The following is a 24,497-nucleotide window of genomic DNA, read 5'->3' as shown; positions in this document are numbered from 1 at the left end:
AACTGAACTAAACATGTTGGACTTCACATTATGAGACTACACAAACCACATTGTTCGGGCCAGAGGTTGCTTCAACCGTAGAACCTTCAACAAAACTGGGGCCTGTGCTTCCACCCAGTACTTCCCACAGAAATACTTTATTGCCATTTCTCTCAGAGGTCAATTATTGACAGTACTCATGTTATTTAGTTGCACCGAATAACTTTGATGGGAAACAATATTTTTCTGCCATGAAATGTATTTGCAGTGGCTTGGCAATCCATGTTCCAGAAGTTTAACCAACCATCCTCTGCAATCTTGCCAAGGACATGTAAGAAACATTTTGCTCTCTCGTAAAGTACAAATTCACAAGAAAACAGTGGTTGAATACTAGAATTTTAATGCCAGTAAAAGTAAATATAGCCAGGTGATGACATCTCAATGGGCTGTGTTCACTCTCTTGGAATGATGGGATATTCTATGTAATAGGTAACCAATATCCATTGATGCTGCACTATTTTAAACAGCAAGATACAGGTGTTCAAGCTCGCACACTAACACAACTTTACAGACGTGTGGAACACCTGTGCATGTTACAGGATGGAAAAGTATAATATAACTTCACAGCTGGGCGATGACAGAACAAAGCTGTCCACATGAACAATGTCTCTGAAGCACTGAATGCACACGGTGTTTGTCTGTTGTTTACTGAAGTCAGTAACTCTGTCTTTGTTTGCCTTCACATCTCTCACAAATGTGATCTGTTCATTTCACAAATGTGGTCTGTTCATTTGACAAATGTGGTCTGTTTATTTCACAAATGTGATCTGTTCATTTCACAAATGTCATTTGTCTGTCTCCCAAATGTGAACAAGATTTCCTAGGCAGGTGAATAATGAAATCTTGTAATTTTAAAAACATGATTAAAAAAAAATTCTATGTCCTAAAATCTTTTAAAGTTCTTATATGTTCAATCTGACGACTCTCGTTTTTTCTTCTTTTTCTTTTTCTTTTCTGAACTTGGCTGTAAAACAAAAGAAAAAAGAGCAACTTTAAAAACTTAGCCTTTGATTTTTCTTGGTAGATATCCAGATATCTATTTTGTCATTGAGAAGTTGTGATAAATTCAGTGATAAAGGGGAATAACAATCTATCAGCTGTATCCTAAAGTAAAGTGACAAAGCGGTTCCAAGTTTAAAGAAAACTTTGGCAAAGATATCGTGAACATTGGAAGAAAACAACTGACTTTACTTTGGTTCAATTCACTCTAATTTACATAATCATTGTGATGTAAAATTTATGTAGCAATTGCAATCTGAATCTGATAACAGGCGTTGCATGACATTGTTTACTCTCAGCTCACCATTTTGTCCACTGGAAAAAGTTCCAGAATCATGTATTTCTGGGACATACCGTGGTTGGGGTCATGTTTATATTCCAGGATCATGTTGAGGTATCCGCAAAAACACACAAACGCTTTAACAACTAACCTTAACCTTAACCTCTAACATTTAAATATTCCAGAACTTTCTTCACTGGACAAAATAGTCATATGCATGTTCAATGTGGATTCATATCACAATGCCAACACAAATCTGACCGCAGCGTTGTACTACATGAGAAGTGCTCACCGTGTCTACAATTGATGTTTCCGCAGCTGATGTTGCCTCTGCTTCTTTTTGTTTCTTCTTCTTCTTTTTGTCCTTTTTGGGAGTTTGTTCTGGCTCTGAAAAGTCATTATGACAAGTGAATCATCAAAGCAGAGCTTTTGTAGAGTGAAATTTTTGCTGATACTGTCACTTATCTGGATCAGTCACTTGACTTCAATTTCTTGAATTTCATCAAATGGAAAAATAATCTATTACTGGAGGTGTAAGTTGATGGTTTACCCAGCATAGAGGAGAACCCATATATTCCAAACAAGTCATCGTTGATGACACAGTCCCCACTTGTTAATGGGTACTTTGATTACAGGTCCTCAGAGAGGATAGAGTCCTCTTCATTAGGTCTGTGATAAAAATACTTTTGAATAAATTCGCTTGATACATGTGTGAGTTGTAGTTCAGGACATGGAAAAATCGTAATAAAATGGCCACACGGTGGCCATATTGGATCGTATCACAAACAAATATATGTGCATATGTATGACATAGGTCATGTCCTTGTAGCAAATTTGATTAAAATTGGTTGAGATATGCCTGAGTTATGGCTTGTACATGAAAAATCATAACAAAATGGCCGCACAGCAGCCATATTGGATCGTATCACCAAAACAAATTAATGTGCATATGTATGACATTGGTGAATCTCCTTGTACCAACTTTGAATAAATTCACTTGACACATGTCTGAGTTATGGTTCTGGACATGAAAAAATGTGATAAAATGGCCACACGGCGGCCATATTGGATCGTATCACATAACAATCAATGTGCATATTCATGACATAGGTCAATATCCTTGTACCAAGTTTGAATAAAATCGGTTGAGTTATGCCTGAGTTATGGCTCTGTACATGAAAAATCGTAACAAAATGCCGCCTTGCGGCCATATTGGATCGTATCACAAAACAAATTGATGTGCATATCTATGGCATTGGTCAATGTCCTTGTACCAACTTTGAATAAAATCGGTTAAAACATGTCTGAGTCATGGCTCTGTATATGAAAAAATCGTAATAAAATGGCCGCCTGGCGGCCATATTGGATCGTATCACAAAAAAAATTGACGTGCATATCTATGACATTGGTCAATGTCCTTGTACCAACTTTGAATAAAATCAGTTGAAACATGCCTGAGTTATGGCTCTGGACAAGAAAAATTGTTATAAAATGGCCGCCTGTAAGCCATATTGGATAGCATCACACACAGTCCCTCCACCAAACGGTCGGGAAACGCTATTGTCAAAACGTGCGAACGAGGGGATTAGCTGGTAGGATGCGCGTTGCGCTGGCGTTCGCTGTTGATGACGTCACACCAGCTGTAGCGTCCCCTCAAAGAGTGGGTACGGTGGTGTCGTCTTCGACGAAGAAACTAGCCTGAATCGGCCGTAAAGTGTACAGCTATTTTGAAACGTCAGTATATTCTCGATAAGCAATATTTCTTGATAAGGAAAGTGGGTGATCTTTTTATTCCCAATCGATTTTCAGCGCTAAATCGGCGTTTGTATTCGCTATCGCGTGTAGGTCATTTTCATTGAATTGCGTCTTTCATGTGTCAGGAGAACATGAATTTTTGTTCGCTCTACACTGCAAAATTATGACGGTCTGTTTCATTCTGATGTCTGTACTTGTGATTAAAGTATACGTAAAATTACACTGACGAACCCAGTTTTTGAATAAGGTTATAATGAGACGCAAACTGATAGTTTATTGTGTAATGCTTTGCTCTGCAATTTAGAAAATGGCGTCCACTGACGATCTGTGTTCGCGTTGTGTGAAGAGTCGAAATATTCATGGTTTTTCGTTTTGATGACTGGTCAAATAAGTTCGATTGGGACCTATTTATCTGATTGAAAGCAATTTCAACTTATTTTAGCGATTCAATAACTGCAAATCGAAGTATAAGGGAAGGATAGAAAAGCAGATGACCCAAACTCGGCCGAACGCCATTTTGTTTTTGCGACCCTCGCAGAGTCGATGTTCGATTCTTTGAAATCTTTTTTGATCGCTGTGCCTTGCGTACTACATGGTATTTAACGTAGATTTTCTTGATTTGGTACTTGTATAACACCATTTAAAATACACTGACGACGCAATTTTTGTGATCAAACGTATCCATTGGCGGGAATTTTACGTGAAAAATATTGTTTTGATTCAACCCCATTGCGGTTTTTCTGGCGTGTCATGAAGCCCTATCGAGCCATGTGCTTGATGTGTCACACAGGTCTCCCGCGGTAGCTGTAAAACAATGCCGCTACGAATGCCGCTACGAATAGGAAAATTTACATCAAAGAAAGGTCATTTTTGTTTCAATGTCCTATGTCCTCGAAAATCGCTGGCTCCTTGCACTCGTTTTCACGGACGGGGCATGTGAACTTCGTTTTAACTTAAACTGAAAGTTATACAATCAGAACACTGTAGACCTCTTCACTCTGTTCCTCTGAAATGGTGTTGAAATCGATGTCTTGTCATCAAGAGAAATGAAATCATGGTCGTAATGATTACATTGGTGTTGACTGCAAGTGTAGTCCAGTCAAACGCAACCAGCACGTGTAAATACGAAACACAGCCTATGTACGCACGCGCATTGTCCTTTAGTTCATTGCATGTCAGGTAAAAATGGTGTCATCGTTTATGCTAATGTTAGACCAAGTCGCTATAATCTCTTTACGCTAATAAATAGTGTAACGGAAGCGCAACGCGCATCAGGACAATAGAAATACATTGCGTTTCCCGACCGTTTGGTGGAGGGACTGTGCATCACAAAACAAATCGACGTGCATCTGTATGACATATGAAGTAATCCTTGTACCAAGTTTGAATGAAATCGCTTCAGGCATCTCTGAGATATCTGCGTGAACGGACGGACGGACGGACGGACGGACGCACGCACGCACTGACATGACCAAACCTATAAGTCCCCCCGGACGGTGTCCGTGGGGACTAATAAACTCTTTGCAGACGATGTTTGGTCAAATCTTTACTGCAGGAATTTTCAGATGTAGTTACATCCATCACCAACAGACATGCATGCATACCACAGCTGGGAGAAGACATGCATTCAACGGTAAAGACTGTCTTCGGCTATCTCATTATCAGTCACTTGACATTGGGTCAACCACAGCAAGTTTTCCAAATTACAGCTGGAAGTCATGCTGATCAATGATCAAAATGACCGAACTCATAAAAATGCCTGACTATGACAAGTTACTTTCCTGAACAGCACACACATACCTGTAACTGGCGTTTCTGGTTCCTCTGTTTTGATCTTTTTGGCTGGCGTTTCTCCGTTTTCATCAATCTTTGTCTTTTCCTTCTTCTTTTTCTTTTTCTTCTTGGGCGTTTCCTCCTCATCAGCCTCCACTGGTTCCTCTTTTATTTTTATTTTCTTGCTTGAAGGTTTCGACGGCGTCGTCGTTTCAGCTGCTTCTTCCTCTTCTTCTACCTCTTCAATTTTCCTCTTCTTTGGAGCTGATGGAATTGTGGAGTCCATTTTCTGGTTGTAGGTTATCACCTCACTCTTATTGTAATACTTGTCGAATTTGGCCGCTTGTTTTCCCGTTCCACTAATCCTCCTTAGCTGAGAAGAGGGGGCAGATAATAGACACATAGTAGCATGTTTAATAAAACGTGATCAATGAAGCAAATGTTGAATAGTCAGCGGCCATCTTGTTTGGCTGTTTGTGATTTATTGTCTCAGAGGAGGTAGTAGCAGATGTTGTCAGTCATTGGACATATGGATGTCATCTGACAAGAGGTGTTCGCTAGTCATCATCAACAAAAATCACAAACACCATCAGACGGATACTTTTTGATAACGCAATCAAAGTTACCATTTTTACAATTTACTGCTTCGGGAGAATCTCAACATCTGTGATATTAAACAGTTTCTGGGAAGTTAAAAGCAACGAGTCAAATGTAAGTTGCACAGTTAAAGGCCTGTGTTGGCATCAGATTGTGTTTGACTGACCTGATAATGTGTTCCCTTGAATGCATATGATCATTTAGCCAATTTTGTTGTCATATTATGTAGAAGACAGGAATATCCCTTAGGCCGTTGATGCTAAAAACTCTTCAGATGTAGTAACTCATTTTGAGAATGATGATGGGATTTGACACAAAGATTACTATGGGCCGAGTGTGTTGCCATGGCAATGACGTATTTGTTATCTGGCTGTACTTACTGTATTCTGTTCTAACATTTTCAATCTGGCTTCTAGTTTTGCCCGGTTCTCTTGACCCATTTCAGCACTGGCATCTTCACCGAGGGCATCGTAACGGATTGCTAGCGCAGTCTTGGCAGCAAGCATACGTGACATCTGAGAAAAGCAAGCAACATATTCATGTCGTCAATTGTATTATTTAGTTAAATATTTGTGATACTGTGAAAACAAAAATTTTTGATTTGATTTCACAAATTTCTTGCAGTTTCACCGGTTCTAAGCTAACATTTAACATCTGCTAATCTGTTTTGTTAGTTTGTGATTCTTTGTCTCAGAGATACAAACGTAGCTGTTGATCATTGGACACTCAATGTCATCAGACAAGACCTGTATAATTGAGTCAGTGTAATACAGACGTTCACTGAACGTTGCAGTGATTCTGCGTGGAGTGCAATAATAATTATTTGACATAACCTAACCTTTTGACGAAGACAGTGAAACACTAAATAGTAAAATAAATATGATTAAAATGAATATTACACCACTCAGCGTAAGTTATATTTCAACATGTAGAATACTCTGTGGATTGACAGATAATTACATACATCATTGTGGTGTAATGGCTCATTCTTGCAATAAGGAAATGCATGCATAGGTAATAATTCATAGTATATTTCATTACAGGTACATATTTTCTAATATCCTAAACAATTTAACTTTAAACAACATAACATTGCTAAACAAGGGTATAGCTTGCCTTCCTGTACTCAATAAAATAGAGAAATCATAGCAATGCTTGGAAAACAGAAATCGTACCTTTCCTTTGTTCTTTGGCCCTGTCTGACCAACAAGAGATGCATGATATATCAAACCATACTTTGGTGTGTCTTTCTTAGTTTTTAATGCCCTGAATAATGCCTTCTCTGCTCCTAGGATCTGTACAGTTGACGACGGATGCTTGGCCAGATTAAGTAGTGATCCTGAGCAAAGAAGTGGATAGGAAATTTGTCAGTTGAGAAAATAAGTGTAGAACTTGGTTGATGTATTGCAATTTCATAGGAAAGGAGCCCATTTCCTGGCAGTGTGTACCAGTACATCAAATGTCATGATGGAAATCTGGCATTTGCTACAAATCGGTTTCTGACCAGTAATACAGGGTTTCTATTGAAGAATCATTGTGAAGCAGTTTACCAACAGTTTTGAAAGGACACTTCTCATTGGATGAGAGTTGGCCCAGTTTCAGACATCACCACAATAGGTGACAGTTGCACATTAGCAATGACGGCTTCACATGGCAGCAGTGGGACAATTTTCTGACTGACAAAACTATTGAATGTCTCAAACAGTAAGTAACGTGAGTGTGAAGAGTATAAGAATAAAGAAAGTCAATTTTCTAACAAGGAAAACCACTTAGACAGAACCGTAGACAGAAGTGACATCTTTCTTACATGTAATCAGGCAGGACACCACATCCTTGTCATTGTCAAACAAACAGTGTATGCAACTCACCAGCATGAGATATAAGTCTTGCTCCGACCAGTTCCCCAACCATTATCGTAAGGTTTGGTGCAATCGCCATCATTCTGTTTTTCAGATAATCGTACAACTGTGCTCTGTAGTCTGATATTTCTATAACCTAGAAACAAAACAAAGAAACTGGTATTTTACTCATAGTTGTAATAAAAGTGACATTTTGTTTGGTCAAAGTAATTCACTGAACTATTTATGCTTGATTTTCTTTCCGCTGAACCATGAACAAATACACTGATTATTCATTAGCATCTAGATGGCAGTCATCAGTTTTAGGCTGAAGGAAACCGAGCGATGCTCAATAGGTTACAGGTCAACTATGCTAAGGGGTCAGAGGTCAATGTGTTGTCTCAGTGGAGGTAGTGACAAAAGCATAAAGTTCATCACAATGATACAGTTGAGTACAGAGCTTAATCATCATCAACAACACAGATCAGCCTCTTTGAAAAAACACTATTCATAGATGAATTTACAGGCACAGTTGTAAAGTATACTGCACTCTGCAGTGAGTTGGTGACCCATCTGTAAAGTCATATGGGATAAAAGAATTTTTAGGTCATGTTTCAGGGTGGGGGTTTTAGAAAATAGTTTTAATCAAATCAAAATATTTGAAAATTCTGAAAAACAAGTGATGATCAATATATGTGCAGACGTGGTTTAAGACATGGTAATGGCAAAAGTCAAGGAAAGTGAAAGACTTCAAGTTTTGATCAAACTTTCCTTAATGAAACTTTCACCCATTCTCTTACCAAATCAACAATAACAATAGGGGGGGGGGGGGGGGGGGGAGTCACCACAGTGCAAAGTTTGGAACTAGTGAAACAAATTCCCCAACATTTTTGCAATATTTGAAATTCAAAATGGCCGCCATCCCAGTGTTACCTCTATGGGGGGAAAAATTAAATTTCAGATTTTCGACAAACTAAGACTGAAAGTTTTCCTTGCTCCAAGAGCTTTAAAACAAGCCCCCACAAGTGGTAGATCAGTAAAGAATTGTAGAAATTTGAGTCTGAATGTCTGTCCCTGAGGTGTGTTCTATCTGAACCAAAACTGAACTTTTAATGTGATTCACGACCTCAAGGCATTAGAGATATTTTGCTCTTTACAGATTGTATGTGTACTTGAAAAGTTACCTGTTCACAGAGGTAAATAATGTTATTGATATCATCTTCTGATACTTCGGTTCCCATGGAGATCTCAGCTGCTATTTTCACCTGTTCTTCAACTTCTTCAGGGAGATACTCTGACAGGTCTGTTTTGGAAGTATTCGTACGGTCACCTGAGAGAGAGAGAAATAGGTCATATAAGGCAATGAAATTGTGAACAACTATTAGATGTACTGATTAATGCCTCTTGTTAAGGCATTAAGTTGATGTGAAATATGCAGTGATTCTGCATGTCATTTGACGACTTTTTATTAATTCTGTTAACCTTTTCACGAAAACTAAATAGTAAAATGAATATGATTAAAATGATAAATAATTTGTAGAACATTACACCACTCAGTATAAGTTATATTTCAACACTTAGAACATTCTGTGGATTGACAGATAATTAGATGCATCATTGTGGTGTAATGGTTCATGGTTCATTCTCACAAAAAAGAAAATGAGCGCATGTGCATTCAAATCATACTACGGATTTTCCCTGTACACTCTCATTCTTACCAGCTGTGCCATTTTATTACTCAAATGAGGAAAAAACAACAATCACAGCTTATAATCGAACTTTTCACAGTTACCGAAATGCTGAACACGACCTCTGACCTATGATGTCACAGATTTCACTTACCTATCTTTTTCACTGTCTTTGCAAATGCCAAGTTGTCTGTCACAATTTTACCAAGTTCTGGAAAGTGCCACCCGTACCACTCACGGAGTCTCATGATGTAGTTATTCAATTCTTTATCAAGGTCATCAAGTAACGCTGAAAAATGTGATTTTAGATGTTTGGTAAGAAAATGCATAGGTTAATTAATTTATCCGCCCCCCCACTATCATAATATGGTTTAGTCCTATTGTTTTGTGTAGCAAAGGCTGTCCCATATGGAGGAAATTGGTAAATGAAAGGGACAAGAGAACATGTGATAATAACATATATTAAACTTGTGATGAAGATGCCGTGCAAAACATTGGTCATTCATGATCATCAACTACGCCAGTATGTGGGACATTGGGGGATGACAGACTTCAAGTCGTCTCAGAAACAGAGAAAGTCATCACTGATATGCAGACGAGGACCGCTCTTTGATTAACATCACTGACGACATGAATGTGTGCAAAGACAATGTTTGGGCTATTTAGCCACACACTACATTTATCCAGATTTATACACTGGGTTAAAGAAATACATGATAGGCATAATGGTGTACTACGTTCCCACAATGGTTTCTGATTGGTCAAATTCTTAGTGCACCTGGAACATGCATGATGTAACCAATGACAGCAACCCTTCTGGGAAGCCACACATTATTGTTCCTCATCCTAATATTATTATATCATCTTCATCAAGCAATGTTTAAGTTAGAAAGATTGAGCTTACGTGGTTGGCATACTTACATATCGCTTGGACAATCATGGTGTCAACTTTGTCTGGACTAAATTTCAACTTGTACCTCGATAAACTGAAAGTTGGGAAAAGGAAGAGAATATCGATATAACAATAAACTAAGGAAAGTGCACACTTCTGAAATTACATTTTTTTCAGTATTTCCCATGTTTTTGAGAGGGAAATCCACAAAGCTCCATGTGACTTGATCACAACATGGAGGGAAAAAAATCTGAACACCGCTCAGAGCCAATGGTGCGAGTGTTTGTCTCAACATCTCAAAGATGATCTGTGGATTGACAGATTACAAATACATCATCGCAGTGTTCACATCACCAATATACAAATGCAGTTCTAACATCCACAACCATATTCATCACATCAGACACATGCTGATTGATGATGGCAGTAGGAATTTGGAAATATTCCATGTACCATCTGGAAAAACTTGGAAGTACAGAGCATTACACACGACCTACCTGTGAGCTAGACCCAAGGCCATGGCACTCATTTCACTCGCTGGTAAACCAGAAATTAAATTCGTCATCTGTGACCTGATACCTCTCATGAGTTCATTGATGGCAGTGTTGTGTACACATGTAATATTAAATTTTTCCTGCAATGAAAACATGATATGATTGTTGATTTGTTTCATATTCTTTTTCATTCTCTTCACACTTGTTGCGGAGGTAAACTGGGCTGGTGCCCTAAAAATGAATGACAAAGTTTATGGCATTTCATAATCGGAAGCACTGGGCACCCATGGCCTCTGCACTTACCTTGATGGCATTCCCTAATTTAGTATCTGCAACTGCTAATTCAGCGTGTGCATCTTTAGCAACTAGTTTCTTTAAAATTTTCTTCAAACCTTTTCCCATTTTACCCTCCACAGAGGCTGTTGCAGCTGTCGATAGAAGAAGAAAAACACCCCATGGTTTTATCATCTGAAATGATAACATGCACTTTGCAGGGAGGAGCAAACGACAAAAAAAATCAAATTAGTTAATCGCAAAATGAACTTGTTACTGATCTCATAACATTGAAAGACCAGTATTCCTGCAAATTTTGCGGACAGAGGAACTTACATCAAACATGAACTGAACAAAAATCAATATCAGATCTTCCTTCTGAAAATGTGTTGAAATTCACAGATGCAGAACTTGTAGTCAAATTGTAGCTGACTGTGTTGAGTTGAAATTACTTTCAATTGCTGGAATTTTCTTTATTCCTGTTTGCCTGAAATGCAGCAAACTAATATTCTATTTTTGAATTGCACTTATTTTGCCTTCTGGACATTCCAAGTAATCGGATTCATGTTTCATTGCATAAATCTGCCTCTTTTTTTTTAAAAAGTTCGACACACGGGTTCTGCAATCCCAAAAAAAATTTATGACAACTTTAGACAAGAATAATTTTAAAGAACACAACCATCTCAAAAGAACTTGAGTACAGCATAATAAGAGCACTCTTCAAATGTGTTGTCTCTGCAGCAATGAAGAAATCATCAAGGATTTACAGTCGAGGACCGCCATGCTATTTTCATCATCGACAACACAATGAGTGACAATTTTGGCACAGTATTGGGTTTGTATCCAAGATATCCATCCCTACATACCAGAAGAAGAAGATAGATGGCAAAATAGACATGATCTTACCAGCCAATGCTTCTGTGGTATCTCTAAACTTTTCAAACTGTTTTAGTTTAACTCTGCAATGAGAAAGGAGGAGAGAACCAAAACTGTTGTCAGAAATACATGTATGAATAACAAGTGACACAAAATATTATACATTGAAAGTTCACTACATGATAACTCTGCATGCTCCCTGACCATTCGCAAGGAAATGTAATGATAAAAACTTGGTTACTGTAAAACCATATCAAACTACTGCTCCTGGTTTTCAAAGCAATAGTTCTATCTTACACAGCATCTAAGGCTTGATTCAAATCATTTACGAGTTATTGTATGAAACAAAGAAATGACAGCAGCACTCTCTGACTTGTCTCTGCAGCATTTATGAAATCATCAATGTTTTACAGACGAGGACCGCACATTTTCATCATTGACAACAAGTGAGAGTAGTGTAAAAAGCTACTGGAGCTACATGTTCATGTTTCAAAGTTAATCTGCAAATTGACAAATTTGAAGATGACATATTCCACTCTCAATAGTACAATTGGTAGGAGGACATAGGACCTTTCTACAATGTTAAGAAGTTACCAATGTCTATCAGTCACTTACACTTTGCTAGCGCGCTCTGCTGTTTCAAAATCTTTATACAAATTGTCCACTTCTTTCAGCTTCTTCTCGTCTAGAAGCTGTAAATATAAGAGAGAGTCTTGTCAAGTGGAAATTTTTTTGGTGACTTTCATATTTTTTTGTGATTTTCACTGCATAAATCTCATGCCTTTTTATTTCAAGTGTCAACACACATGTGTTTTGCAATTTGTAGAAAAAATGGTTATGACAAGTAAGATCTTAAAAAAACCACCATTTCAAGAGAACTAGTGTGCAACATAATGTGAGCACTCATTAATGTGTTGTCTCTGCAACAAAGAAGAAATCATCAAGGATTTACAGTCGAGGACCGCCATGCTATTTTCATCATCGACAACACAATCTTGTCAAGTGGAATATTTTTTTTTGGATTTCTGAATCTCATTAACGTAACACAGCTCGGCTTTTGAACTGAGATAAATGTATAGAATTTCAACCGAGACTGAGTGAGAGAGAGAGAGAGAGAGAGGGGAAGAGGGGATTCATTGTTCATAGGGATATAACATTACTATCTATGTATATACAAGGTTGAAGATAATAAATCAAGTTCATCAAGTCATGGGATGTAAATGGTACATCAAGGTACTGTACATCAAACAGTTCACATCAAAGTATCTCACGCTGTACCCATTTACATTGTAATGCGAGTGGTTCATATTTGCCGATTGTCCTGTTCTAGTACAAGTTCAAATCCACCCAAATGTAACACTGTTCAGGGCCAATGGTAAGGCCTTAGCATCTATTAGTTGATCTGTAGATTGACAGATATGAAATTGCATCATCGCAGTGTAGTCTTGTTGACTTTGAACGACTCTGAGGAATCGTGACCGGGATGAAATGCCACGTGAAAACGGGAATAGCAAACAGACCGGGCTGAGCATGCCATGCAGAGATACCATACTCAATAACATGAGGTACATGCGGTGTGACAGTTTCATCAGGAGATTTGTCGGTTTATGTAAAATCAACTGACCATCCGAGGGTGAAGCAAGAGAGGAGTACCGATACGCTTTCGCATTTTCCCCTACTTTTCAGACTGGGGAAATCATGGAGGTCGACTTGCTCCGACCTCCGCAAGGAAACTCTGCCATATGCAAATATTGGGGACCACGCCACGTGCACAGCAAAGCTGAGATAAGCCCAGGGGAGCATATTCCGAAACAGGTTTGACCAGGGATCCAACACCACTCTATCTTAAATGGATTAAATGGATCGTGGACACCAATCATTTTCTATAAAGTTATGCGACAAAACTAACACGGTGATGAACAAATTTACGGTGCACTGCTTGATTTTGTGAACGGCGTACGATCCCTCCCAAAGAGTGCAAACATGGCGCAACACAGTGCGCACCATGTGAGTCGAATGAACCGGTAAATGCTCCCAAAAAGGGAAATATTTGACTCAATAAGGCAACGTAAATGTGAAGGATTGTATACAGGAAAGAAAATAGTTCTGGTTTCACAAGTGACAAACCTTGAAAATGGCATAGCCGGCTGGCGTTTCAAAGAGGACCAACATTTTCAAACTCTTCACCACGAGGGCATAAACTCTTCAGCGCATGCTCAAAAGATCTCGCATTAGCTCCCGTGACGTCATCAAGCAAAGGCCAAAGGTTCAAAGGTTACAATATTGAGCGACTTCAGCCCGCGCCCGCCTGCATCTTGCATCTTCATGTCGCGGGCTCTCCCGCATTGTAATATTCTTTATTGATGATGGGAGAAGATTCTGTCCAGTTTTGAACCGCGAAATGATTAACAGTAGCTCTGATCAGTACACACCATTAATCGCAGCTTGGCGTGCGTAGTCTCTGTATACGTACACAAGTTCGAGTTGTGGTCTGTCTGCAACAAGTTCCAAACCGCATCTTTTCTGCTCTTCCGTCCTCATCATGAGTACGAAGATAGCGTCGCCATGGTAACAATACATCAATTTGAAATGGATACGGAAACAAAATCTCTAACAGGTGCAGTTTTTCGGAAAATCACGAAAGCAGAGAAGGAAAAGCTCAGGAACTACGAGGCAAAACTTGAGTACATCAGCACAGAGATTTCATATGATGAATTTTTCATGGATTACATGCTGGCAAATAAACCATGCATGTTTCGTTCTTTTGTGACTGCGAACTGGAAAAGTCGTGCAGAGTGGGTAGCAGATGATGGAATGCCAAACTTTGACTTCTTAGAGGAAAAATTTGGTAAGTTAAAATGCAGTGAAAACATTTTTTGTGAAAAAGTACAAATCATTAAAAATATGATCATTCATATTCAAAGGGCCCAAATTTTATCTGAATAAAAAAATATATAAGAAAATATCATATGTCAATAAGTTCAATCATGGTCCCTCCACAAAACGGTCAAGAATAAATAGCAGACACTCTACACATTTAAAGGTCATGTCCTTGATTTTAATCGTTGAAACCTCACATGACATTGTTATTGTATTAGCAATATGGAGTCACATACTCGTGCCAGCTAGCGAAACAATTTCTAATCATATATTAGGTTTTACTGTCACACTTTATCTACCTGAGGAAAATATCAGAAACACTGTCATATAATTGAATGTAGTAGTACGCTTTAAAACATGTTACCCAAGACATTTATAAAGCCCCAATAGCTGCGAATGTGTAAACCGATCTCAAAATTATTGTTTTCCAAGAGCAGCCCATGAAAGACCCATTAAAGACTGTACAAAAAGTGTACAACACTGTTATAAGTGTCGAAAGTGGCATGTAAATTCAAATGTATTAACGTCATTTTAGATTTCCCGCCATTTTCAAAAACTAATTGTGTGACGAAGAAAATAAAGATTACAACAACAAAATGTTGAGTTGTGCATTCAAGTTAATGGCATTGTGCTTGTTTCTTTTATGATAACGATGTGTATATGCAAGAAATACTGCATATTTTGTACTTTTCTGTGGGGGCACCCTTTTATGAGTGCAGCACCCGTTTTTATTTTTAAAGCCTAGGCATGGGCCAAATCAGCAAGCAGTGATACCTATGTCCTTCAGTTAGCACACTTAAACGAATCAATTTTGTTTTGAAAATAAAATCATGAAAATAATGCATAAAATTCGCAGAGATTGGGGCTTTAATGAACAAGTTTAATGGTGTGCTAACAATTTGTTCAAATAGAAAATGTATGACTGATCAGTGAATTTGAAATTGGCAGCTATATATTTGTCTGTGCACTGTATTTCCAGGTGATGCAACTGTCCCAGTAGCTGACTGTGAAAGCAAACAATATGACGCCCAGACTAAGCAAGATATGACACTCAGAGACTACTTGCTCTACTTGAGAACCCTGATTTCAAGTCAATATGATACAAATATGAAATGCCTCTACCTCAAAGATTGGCATTTTAACAGGTACATGTGTTTGATCATATCATTCATCCACCATGCAAGAGGAAATATTCAATCTCTGGAAAAAATGATGGTTGTGATCAGATTTGAAATCAAAATTATGCAAAGTGTTTCATTGGCATACTGTGTTTTCAATTATACATGATTTGAAGTGTGTTCCAACAGTGAGTGTGTTTACAAAATTTTTTAAACATACAGGTACATGCCATGGTTTGGGAAAAGGGTACCGTTTCTAGTATGCCATCCAATATGATTGCATCTATAGATTCAGTCCAACTGCAACTATTGAAAGTCATCATGAAGGAGTGGGAGTACACCAAAGTTTCAACAAAGTGAAAAGACATGATGGATGTACTCAACCACTTTATTCAATCTTCAAATGATTTTATTTTTAAACAGCTATGTTTTGGCAATACAGCGATTGTCTTCCTCAATTTTACCCTGAGGAAGGCAATCTGTGTATTGCCAAAATGTCGGTTTAGTAAAAGATCATTTGAAGATTGAAGAAACTGGTTGAGTACGTCCACCATTTCTACTAACATTTGGAACACCAGTGACATTACTAGGGAACACCTGTACTTCATGATATTGACTAAATTATTCAAAAACTGTATTTTTTTGTGCCATACTTTATTCCAAGCAGATCAAACCTACTAATTCATATTTTTTAATTGTCACATTAATGTTTAAAATAGAACATTTACAGACTATAAGGCTTACACAACGCCAGTCTATTTCACCTCTGATTGGTTGAATGAGTTTTGGGACAACAGAAGTGACCAATCAGATGATTACAGATTTGTTTACATGGGACCCAAAGGATCATGGTAAGATGAAAACATTTTCAGCAAATATGAATGTATAATATATTTTTTTGTAAGTTTATTGTGTAATATTGTTAGATTGAATACCCAACCATTCTAATTGTTACTTAATTATTCATAAGGTAATAATAAGCAAATGATGGGAAGTCTATTTTATTTCAGAAAGTCTATTTTGTATTGAAAAATTGACTGCAAGTCCACTTACAGTATTTATGATTTTATTAATCTCACTTGCAGAGAGCTTTGCTGCATTATAACATTAAATATTTTGTAATATATATTTACAGCCCAAGAATGCAACTATTGTGCCCAAGGGCAGGTGACAGTTTGCCTGATGTAAGGAGGCAAATGGTCTCTGAGTTCTGCCTGGAGGGTACATAATCCCGTTTGGGCTATAATGTTTTACATGGCTCTCTTAGATAGTTTTCATTTCAAATTTTTTAGTTTATATACAAATGACAATCATATGCTTTAAATTCCATGTTTGATAAAAATCTGTTGAAAAAATAGCATGATTTTCATCATAGAAAAGAGCATTGATATATTTAAATCCCTAGCTGTCATGCAGTTATGTTATGCCCTCGACGTCATCAGCAAGTTCTGTTGAATCCTATCGAGTATGTGACATTTGATATAAGAGGCATGTACTTAAGAAGAAATTATTGGTGATATGAATTTTTGTTTGAATATAATTGAAATTAAAAGCCTTGCTGTCCCAAATTTTGTTTTAGGACACCCTTCCATGCAGACGTGTTTCGCTCATACAGCTGGTCAGCCAATGTTTGCGGCAGAAAGAAATGGATTCTATTTCCACCGGGACAGGAGGAGCACCTGAAAGATTGCCATGGCAACATGGCCTATGATGTCACTTCCCCTAAGATGCATGATGGGAAGAAATACCCCAACTATCACAAAGTCTCTGGTTCAATTGAAGTAATCCAGGAGGCAGGGGAAGCCATATTCGTACCCAGTGGATGGTTTCACCAAGTTTTCAATCTTGTGAGTTTGTGAAAAATTCATTTGATTAAGATTTGAATACATGCATTCCCCTGTTGTGAACTTGAAACTTATTGAAAATGTGTGAAGGATGTTATATATTGAATTGCAATGAATAAATTAACCCACTCTAATATGAACTGATGATTCTTCTGACCTCTAATGACCTCTAATGACCTGATGACTCTTCTGACTTCTATAATGAACTGATGATTCTTCTCAGATATGAACTGATGATTCTTCTGACCTCTAATGACCTGATGATTCTTCTGACCTCTAATGACCTGATGATTCTTCTGACCCTAATGACCTGATGATTCTTCTGACCCTAATGACCTGATGATTCTTCTGACCTCTGTAATTAACTGTCAGTGATGATTCTTCTGACCTATGACTCAATGATTCTTCTGACCCTGATGACCTGACGATTCTTCTGACCTCTTTAATGAAGTGATAATTTTTCTGACCTTGAATGACCTGATGACTTCTGACCTGAGCTATGGCCAGTAGATGGTAAAAATGCACGTTTCACATTGTTGAAGCTATCGTGCTATGGGAGTTGTATGCCATTGTACATTATAGAACCCAAACGTGTAAGGCAAACGTGCATGACTAAACACTGTAAAAGTCTGCACGTTAGACATTTTAGACACGTTAGGTCCGTACACGTTGGGTTTGCTCTGACAGTAACTATACACAATAGGTTTGCATGATTGGCATGATAGAAATTGGAGTCATGTGGAGAACCTAAAATGACATACACGTTAGACATTTTAGACACATTAGGTCCGTACACGTTAGGTTTGCACGATACACGATAGGTTTGCACGATTGGCATGATAGAAATTGGAGTCATGTGGAGAACCTAAAATGACGTACACGTTAGACATTTTAGACACGTTAGGTCCGTACACGTTAGGTTTGCACGATACACGATAGGTTTGCACGATTGGCATGATAGATTTTGACTCATGTGGAGAACCTAAAATGACATGCACGTTAGACATTTTAGACACGTTAGGTCCGTACACGTTAGGTTTGCACGATACACGATAGGTTTGCACGATTGGCATGATAGATTTTGACTCATGTTGAGAACCTAAAATGACATGCACGTTAGACATTTTAGACACGTTAGGTCCGTACACGTTAGGTTTGCACGATACACGATAGGTTTGCACGATTGGCATGATAGATTTTGACTCATGATGGAAACCTAAAATGACATGCACGTTAGACATTTTAGACACGTTAGGTCCGTACACGTTAGGTTTGCACGATACACGATAGGTTTGCACGATTGGCATGATAGATTTTGACTCATGATGAAACCTAAAATGACATGCACGTTAGACATTTTAGACACGTTAGGTCCGTACACGTTAGGTCTGCACGATACAAGATAGGTTTGCACGATTGGCATGATAGAGTTAGACCTTACCGTGTTTGTAGGCCATCACGTGAATCTTGAGACATATCGTATAACGTGCCGACCTAAGATTTACGGAGCTAACGTGTCTAAAATGTCTAACGTGTATGTCATTTTAGGTTGTCCACGAGTCAAAGTCTATCATGCCAATCGTGTATCGTACATATACCTAACGAGTACGTATCTAACGTGTCTAAAATGTCTAACGTGTATGTCATTTTAGGGTCTCCAGATAAGTTGAATGGTACAGTCATGATATACACGTTAGACATTTTAGACACGTTAGGTCCGTACACGTTAGGTTTGCACGATACACGATAGGTTTGCACGATTGGCATGATAGATTTTGACTCATGATGAAAACCTAAAATGACATGCACGTTAGACATTTTAGACACGTTAGGTCCGTACACGTTAGGCGTGCACGATACACGATAGGTTTTGCACGATTGGCTTTTTTGGTCACGTTAGTTCCGACCTAACATGTCAAACATGCACTTCTAAAATGTAAAAATGTCTAAATGAAAAAATCCCGACTTCTGGCCATGGATGTCTGACCTTGAATGACCTAATGATTCTACTGACCTCTAACGAACTAATGATTCTTCTGATCCCTACAATGAACTGATGATTCTTTTGACACTGGATGCCTGTAAACTGTTTCTTGTACAAGAATGAGGTCATAGGGAAGAAACTCAGACCAGAAGACAAAATCAAAACAAAGCTGTCTTGGTTTTTATTTGGTCATCCTTTACCATAATTCTAAACACAGGATTGAAAATTAAAATTATTAAGTTTGAGAGATGTCATTACATTGTAAAATTCCATATTCAGGAATAATTTGCGACATTTGACCTTGTCACATACACTTTCCCTTGAGACATGTCTGTCTTCACATTCATAATAGAAGATCATGGATTGGACTATGTACAGGGTAGTGTCTGCATTCTTTAAAATGGCCAGTTTCTTACATGCATGCAGTTCTGGTAACAGGTCTTTGAAAATGATTTCTTAAATTCACAGGAGGACACAATCTCCATCAATCACAACTGGGTCAATGGTTGCAACATTGACATTGCATGGAAGTTCCTGCAGAGTGAGCTACTACAAGTTCAAGGAGCCATCAGTGACTGCAAAGACATGGATGGATGGGATAAGCAGTGTCAGGTCAGAGGTCATTTTGAAAATAATATGGCTGCCGTTATAGGAGCGCTTTCCGTTTTGATATGTTCATGCAATTACCACATTTGTATCAGATTTTTGGAACTCTTGGTCTAGTTTTTTGATGATGTTGAGGTCATTTTCAACATGACACAATTTAGCAAAGCCAGCAGAGAGTGATTGAGTTGACAGATCCTTCTGATATTTATCATATTTTCTTTGGAGGGCACAAATAGAGTGAGATTGGTGTCAATTCTGTCTTCACAGTTTGATGTTGGTGAAAGGTAGCCTGCAAACTGAACAATACTGACGTCTATCACTGAAGTATTGTGTGAATTAAAGAATTCAAATTTTAGTCAACTTACGTGGCATCCGTTTTTTATCACTGGGAAGAGAAAATTTGCACTTCCTAGTAAAGATCTCTGGTATAAGATATGTGGGTTTAGTTCGAAATGGTCTTTAAGGGGGCACTACCTGTAACTTTAGATGATGTTTTTCACTATAATTATATCAGTTTGTCAATTACAAGTTCTTGGTCTACTTCTAGCTGTAGATGTTCAAAATCTCATTATTTAGTTTGTGAACACAGTGTCTATATGTGTAAAATGCACTGTTTGACATTTGAATTCTAATTAGACAAGAAATCACTTTTCAACAATAACAATGCAGTTCACACATGTATAGGCAGAGTTGCCAAGTTCAGTACTGTGTATATCAATATGCTTTGGGGAGTAATAGAAGAAACTGTAGTTGACATTGAATACAAAAATAGTGTAAAAATCACCAAAAATTACAACTACAGGTCCTTCAATAGTTGTAGTTAAGGTAGCTGTATAAAAGGTTTGCCTACAGAATGTCGAAAGCCAAGATTGAGAGATTTTAAACTGTTCACCCCAATTCCCTGTAAAAATATCCACAATCACTATTGATAACAATAGGTTTGGGCCAAACCATTATGGTGCAAGGGTTACCGTAACTTGTCAATGATTAGGTGTGACTATTCCTGTCTGATGGAAAATAACAGAAGTATTGTAATTTTTCAATGTCAAATCATTTTCATTGCAGATGATTCTGAGAGCAAACAGTGGAATGGATTTTGCAGACTTCTTTACTTTCCTCCACACTGTTGCTAAGGAACGGATGAAGAGGCTCACCATTGCCATGGAAACAGACAGCAAATCAGCATTGGAAATGAACTATCATGATGTCTTTGATTTGACGCAAATCTTGGAAGTCTTACAAACAATGTTGGAGAACAAGGAATTCTCAGAAGTTGAAATTGAGCCATTGGTAGATGATCCAAGAAATTTGTGTTCTGTTGTCAAGGAGTTTCTGAACACAGAATTAGCAGGATACCTTTGATAGATAGAAACAAGTTTTCGACTGTTTAAAGTGGCGGTTTCTCAGCATAGACTTGCCAAAGTATCTTCAACCTTGTGAAAACAAATTTTCAATACCCAGTCTTTCCATTAGTGTAATTTAATATCTTAGTGATGTGTCCATGTATTTATCAGGTGTACATACTAGTTTATTCACATATCCATCATGATTAGGATGGATGTATTGGGTACTGGATATTGAGTCCACCACCTAAGTTTCACTGAATATGTAATATATAAAATATTTATTCACAACTTCTCATGAAGCCATTACATTGGTACACAGAATCACTGATGGATGTTCTTGCTTGGATGGGAGACTTTGGTCAAACTGGAAGGATATTTTGTAACTTTTACGAAACACTCCTTTTCACCTTGTTCCAAGCGTTATGTGATTTTGTACAGGATTTTACAAGGATAATTATAACGTTTATTAATGTGTGCTTCATTAAAAATAGACTGAAAGATCCGTCGCTCGAGGGCACTGTCTGCGCTTCCCCCTCTTAAGGGGGGGGGTTATAAAGAGCGCCCTCAAGGATCTTTTGGTCTACATTGCAATAGCTTGGAAAGAGCAACACTTTTAGCAAAACATCATACTCAGTAAATTACATGTAGCTACTCTCGCATCAGCCTTACCAATCATTGTTGAAGGCGCCTGACATCTTTTGTTGAGCTTGAAAAAGTTTCAGGAAAAAATATTCAAACAGAATGTGTCAGTATTGCATAGCGGTTTGTGACTGCCAAACTGGTTTGATTGTTAAATACATTAGGCCAAGAAAAAATAAAAGTTTGTTTTTCATCCTAGATATATTGCCAAAATGATGCGGCAACACGTTTTTTTTTCTCTCAATTTTTTTTATTCTTCAACCAACAAGAACGCGCAAAAAACATGAAAACAAGATAGGAATGCATGCAGAGATAAATGCACAGCAGTGTTGCTTTAGTATTTTTGCATAGCAACAGTCCTGTGGTTTGACTTTTGGTGCAGCAATGCAGAGTTTTGACAGATTAATGTAACAGTGATATAGGCCCATATGTGTACAGTTCTGAAGAATGGAATATTAGTTTCAGTTATTTTGTTTAGGCCTACAGTTCTGTTTCATACAGCACTGACGTGTTATGCACTATCGTCGCATATTTTTGCGTTTATGATTTTTTCATTTTATTTGCTCATGAGCAGAAAAAAAAGGTTGACGCGGCGAGACTGAATTGACACGCGCGAGGATGAAAAACAAATGAGAAATCTTGATTCATAACCGCAGTTCATTCCAGAGTACATTCACAGATCACACAACAGACATGCATTGATGACTGCACCATTTATTTTTTTTTATTACACTTCAAATCACAATTAATTTTTTTTAACATCAGTGATGGCGCTAAGAATTTGAATACAGACGCAGAATGTATACAAGGAAGCATGGCACTTCTACATGCTGACATTTAAACCATGATTTGTGAAATATTTTACTACAATGTCCTCATTCTAACTTGAACACTTTCAATTAACGTTTTCAATAACTGCAATAAACCATTGCATTTTCTTCTGAAGGTGTGACTACTTTGTAAATCTTCACGTTCCATTTAACCTTTTTACCCCCTTTGCCTAATATATAGTTCGGCCCAATGCAAGTAAACAATGGGATGTTCCAAAGGCAGACTGTGAAACGGGGTATAATGGAGCATCTTCTGCAGTACTGCTAGTGATTGTACTGGTCTACTCAAAAAGATTGGGTGGAAATCTATCTTGCCCCTCAACATGGACAAGCACGGAATGTCCATACAGTGTACCGGTATACTTAATTAAACATTGTACAATATTGCTGACCTACAATTTTAAGGACTGCCCTTAACTTGTTCAACTTACAATATGGAGCAAGTCCAAGGTCTACAGTTATAGAGTTTAAACGTACATACAACACAAATGTTTTTTTTTTTCTAAATTTCATTAAAATTCTGCAACATTGTTCAGCTGATCCAATTGAATGGAAAGTGTAGACTGTATCGGCATGAGAAAGATGCACATAATAGCAGTGTTTTTGATTAAAATTTCTTTTCCATAAACAATTTCAGTATGGTATTGTATATTGTGTCTGACCTATCCATAACCAGTGCAACTTCGTATGAAATTTTGAACTTTGACCTTGAACCTGCTTATGCTTGAGAATATCCATGCCAAGGAATTAACAATCAGTGTGCAGAGACTATATGTAAATGAATACTACAAACCTGTTGCAGGTTTCAGTTGATTTGTCAAGTGCGTATGTACATCCAGCTAGGTTTCTTTTCAATGTTAACTACAAGGCTATTCTACGCAGTAACGTTCCCTGTTATCGCTGTACTCAACATATACTTCTGTGAAGCAATTGGCTGGAAGCCATGAGAAAACAAACATTGCTATATTCTATCAACAACAAGTCATCGTTGATGACACAGTCCCCACTTGTTAATGGGTACTTTGATCACATGTCCTCAGAGAGGATAGAGTCCTCTTCATTAATTAGGTCTGTGATAAAAATACTTTGATACAGATAGCGCTCAATGGCCAAGAATGACCTACATACAAGAAGACCTACATATGTATGACATAGGTAAATGTCCTTGTACCAACTTTGAATAAAATCGGTTGAGATATGCCTGAGTATTATGGCTCTGTACATGAAAAAATTGTAACAAAATGGCCGCACGGCAGCCATATTGGATCGTATCACATAACAAATTGACATGCATATGTATGACAGTAGTCAATCTCCTTGTACCAACTTTGAATAAATTCGCTTGATACATGTCTGAGTATTATGGCTCTGTACATGAAAACATCGTAATAAAATGGCTGCCTAGCGGCCATATTGGATCGTATCACAAAACAAATAGACGTACATATGTATGACATAGGTCAATGTCCTTGTACCAACTTGGAATAAAATCGGTTGAGATATGCCTGAGTTTTGGCTCTATACATGAAAAAATTGTAATAAAATGGCCGCCTGGCAGCCATATTGGATCGTATCACAAAACAAATCGACATGCATATCTATGACATTGGTCAATGTCCTTGTACCAACTTTGAATAAAATTGGTTGAAACATGTCTGAGTTATGGCTCTGTACATGAAAAAATTGTAATAAAATGGCCGCCTGGCGGCCATACTGGATCGTATCACAAAACAAATTGACAAGCAT

The 24,497-nt window shown here is 37.8% G+C and overlaps 2 protein-coding genes across 2 annotated transcripts; one reads left to right on the top strand and one right to left on the bottom strand.

Moving 5' to 3' along the window:
- Nucleotides 1-362: 362 nt before the first annotated feature.
- LOC139143815 (nucleolar protein 58-like) lies at nucleotides 363-13,790 on the bottom strand. The gene is made up of 14 exons (XM_070714388.1): nucleotides 13,632-13,790; nucleotides 12,120-12,196; nucleotides 11,535-11,587; nucleotides 10,659-10,783; nucleotides 10,359-10,495; nucleotides 9,891-9,955; nucleotides 9,124-9,258; nucleotides 8,466-8,611; nucleotides 7,312-7,438; nucleotides 6,619-6,782; nucleotides 5,824-5,958; nucleotides 4,874-5,219; nucleotides 1,611-1,705; nucleotides 363-1,003 (listed from the first exon to the last, which is right to left on the bottom strand). Exons 1-14 carry the CDS (start codon nucleotides 13,674-13,676, stop codon nucleotides 950-952), a joined length of 1,704 nt encoding a protein of 567 aa, XP_070570489.1. The 5' UTR covers nucleotides 13,677-13,790; the 3' UTR covers nucleotides 363-949.
- Nucleotides 13,760-22,866, top strand: LOC139143817 (2-oxoglutarate and iron-dependent oxygenase JMJD4-like). Its single transcript, XM_070714389.1, has 6 exons — nucleotides 13,760-14,352; nucleotides 15,364-15,529; nucleotides 16,222-16,353; nucleotides 17,082-17,349; nucleotides 19,799-19,942; nucleotides 21,002-22,866. Exons 1-6 carry the CDS (start codon nucleotides 14,070-14,072, stop codon nucleotides 21,296-21,298), a joined length of 1,290 nt encoding a protein of 429 aa, XP_070570490.1. The 5' UTR covers nucleotides 13,760-14,069; the 3' UTR covers nucleotides 21,299-22,866.
- The last annotated feature ends 1,631 nt before the right edge of the window (nucleotides 22,867-24,497 follow it).

The sequence above is a fragment of the Ptychodera flava genome, chromosome 11 (assembly GCF_041260155.1).
Source record: "Ptychodera flava strain L36383 chromosome 11, AS_Pfla_20210202, whole genome shotgun sequence".
NCBI lineage: Eukaryota > Metazoa > Hemichordata > Enteropneusta > Ptychoderidae > Ptychodera > Ptychodera flava.
Note: the sequence above shows the minus strand (reverse complement) of the source record. Positions and strands in the feature narration are given on the sequence as shown.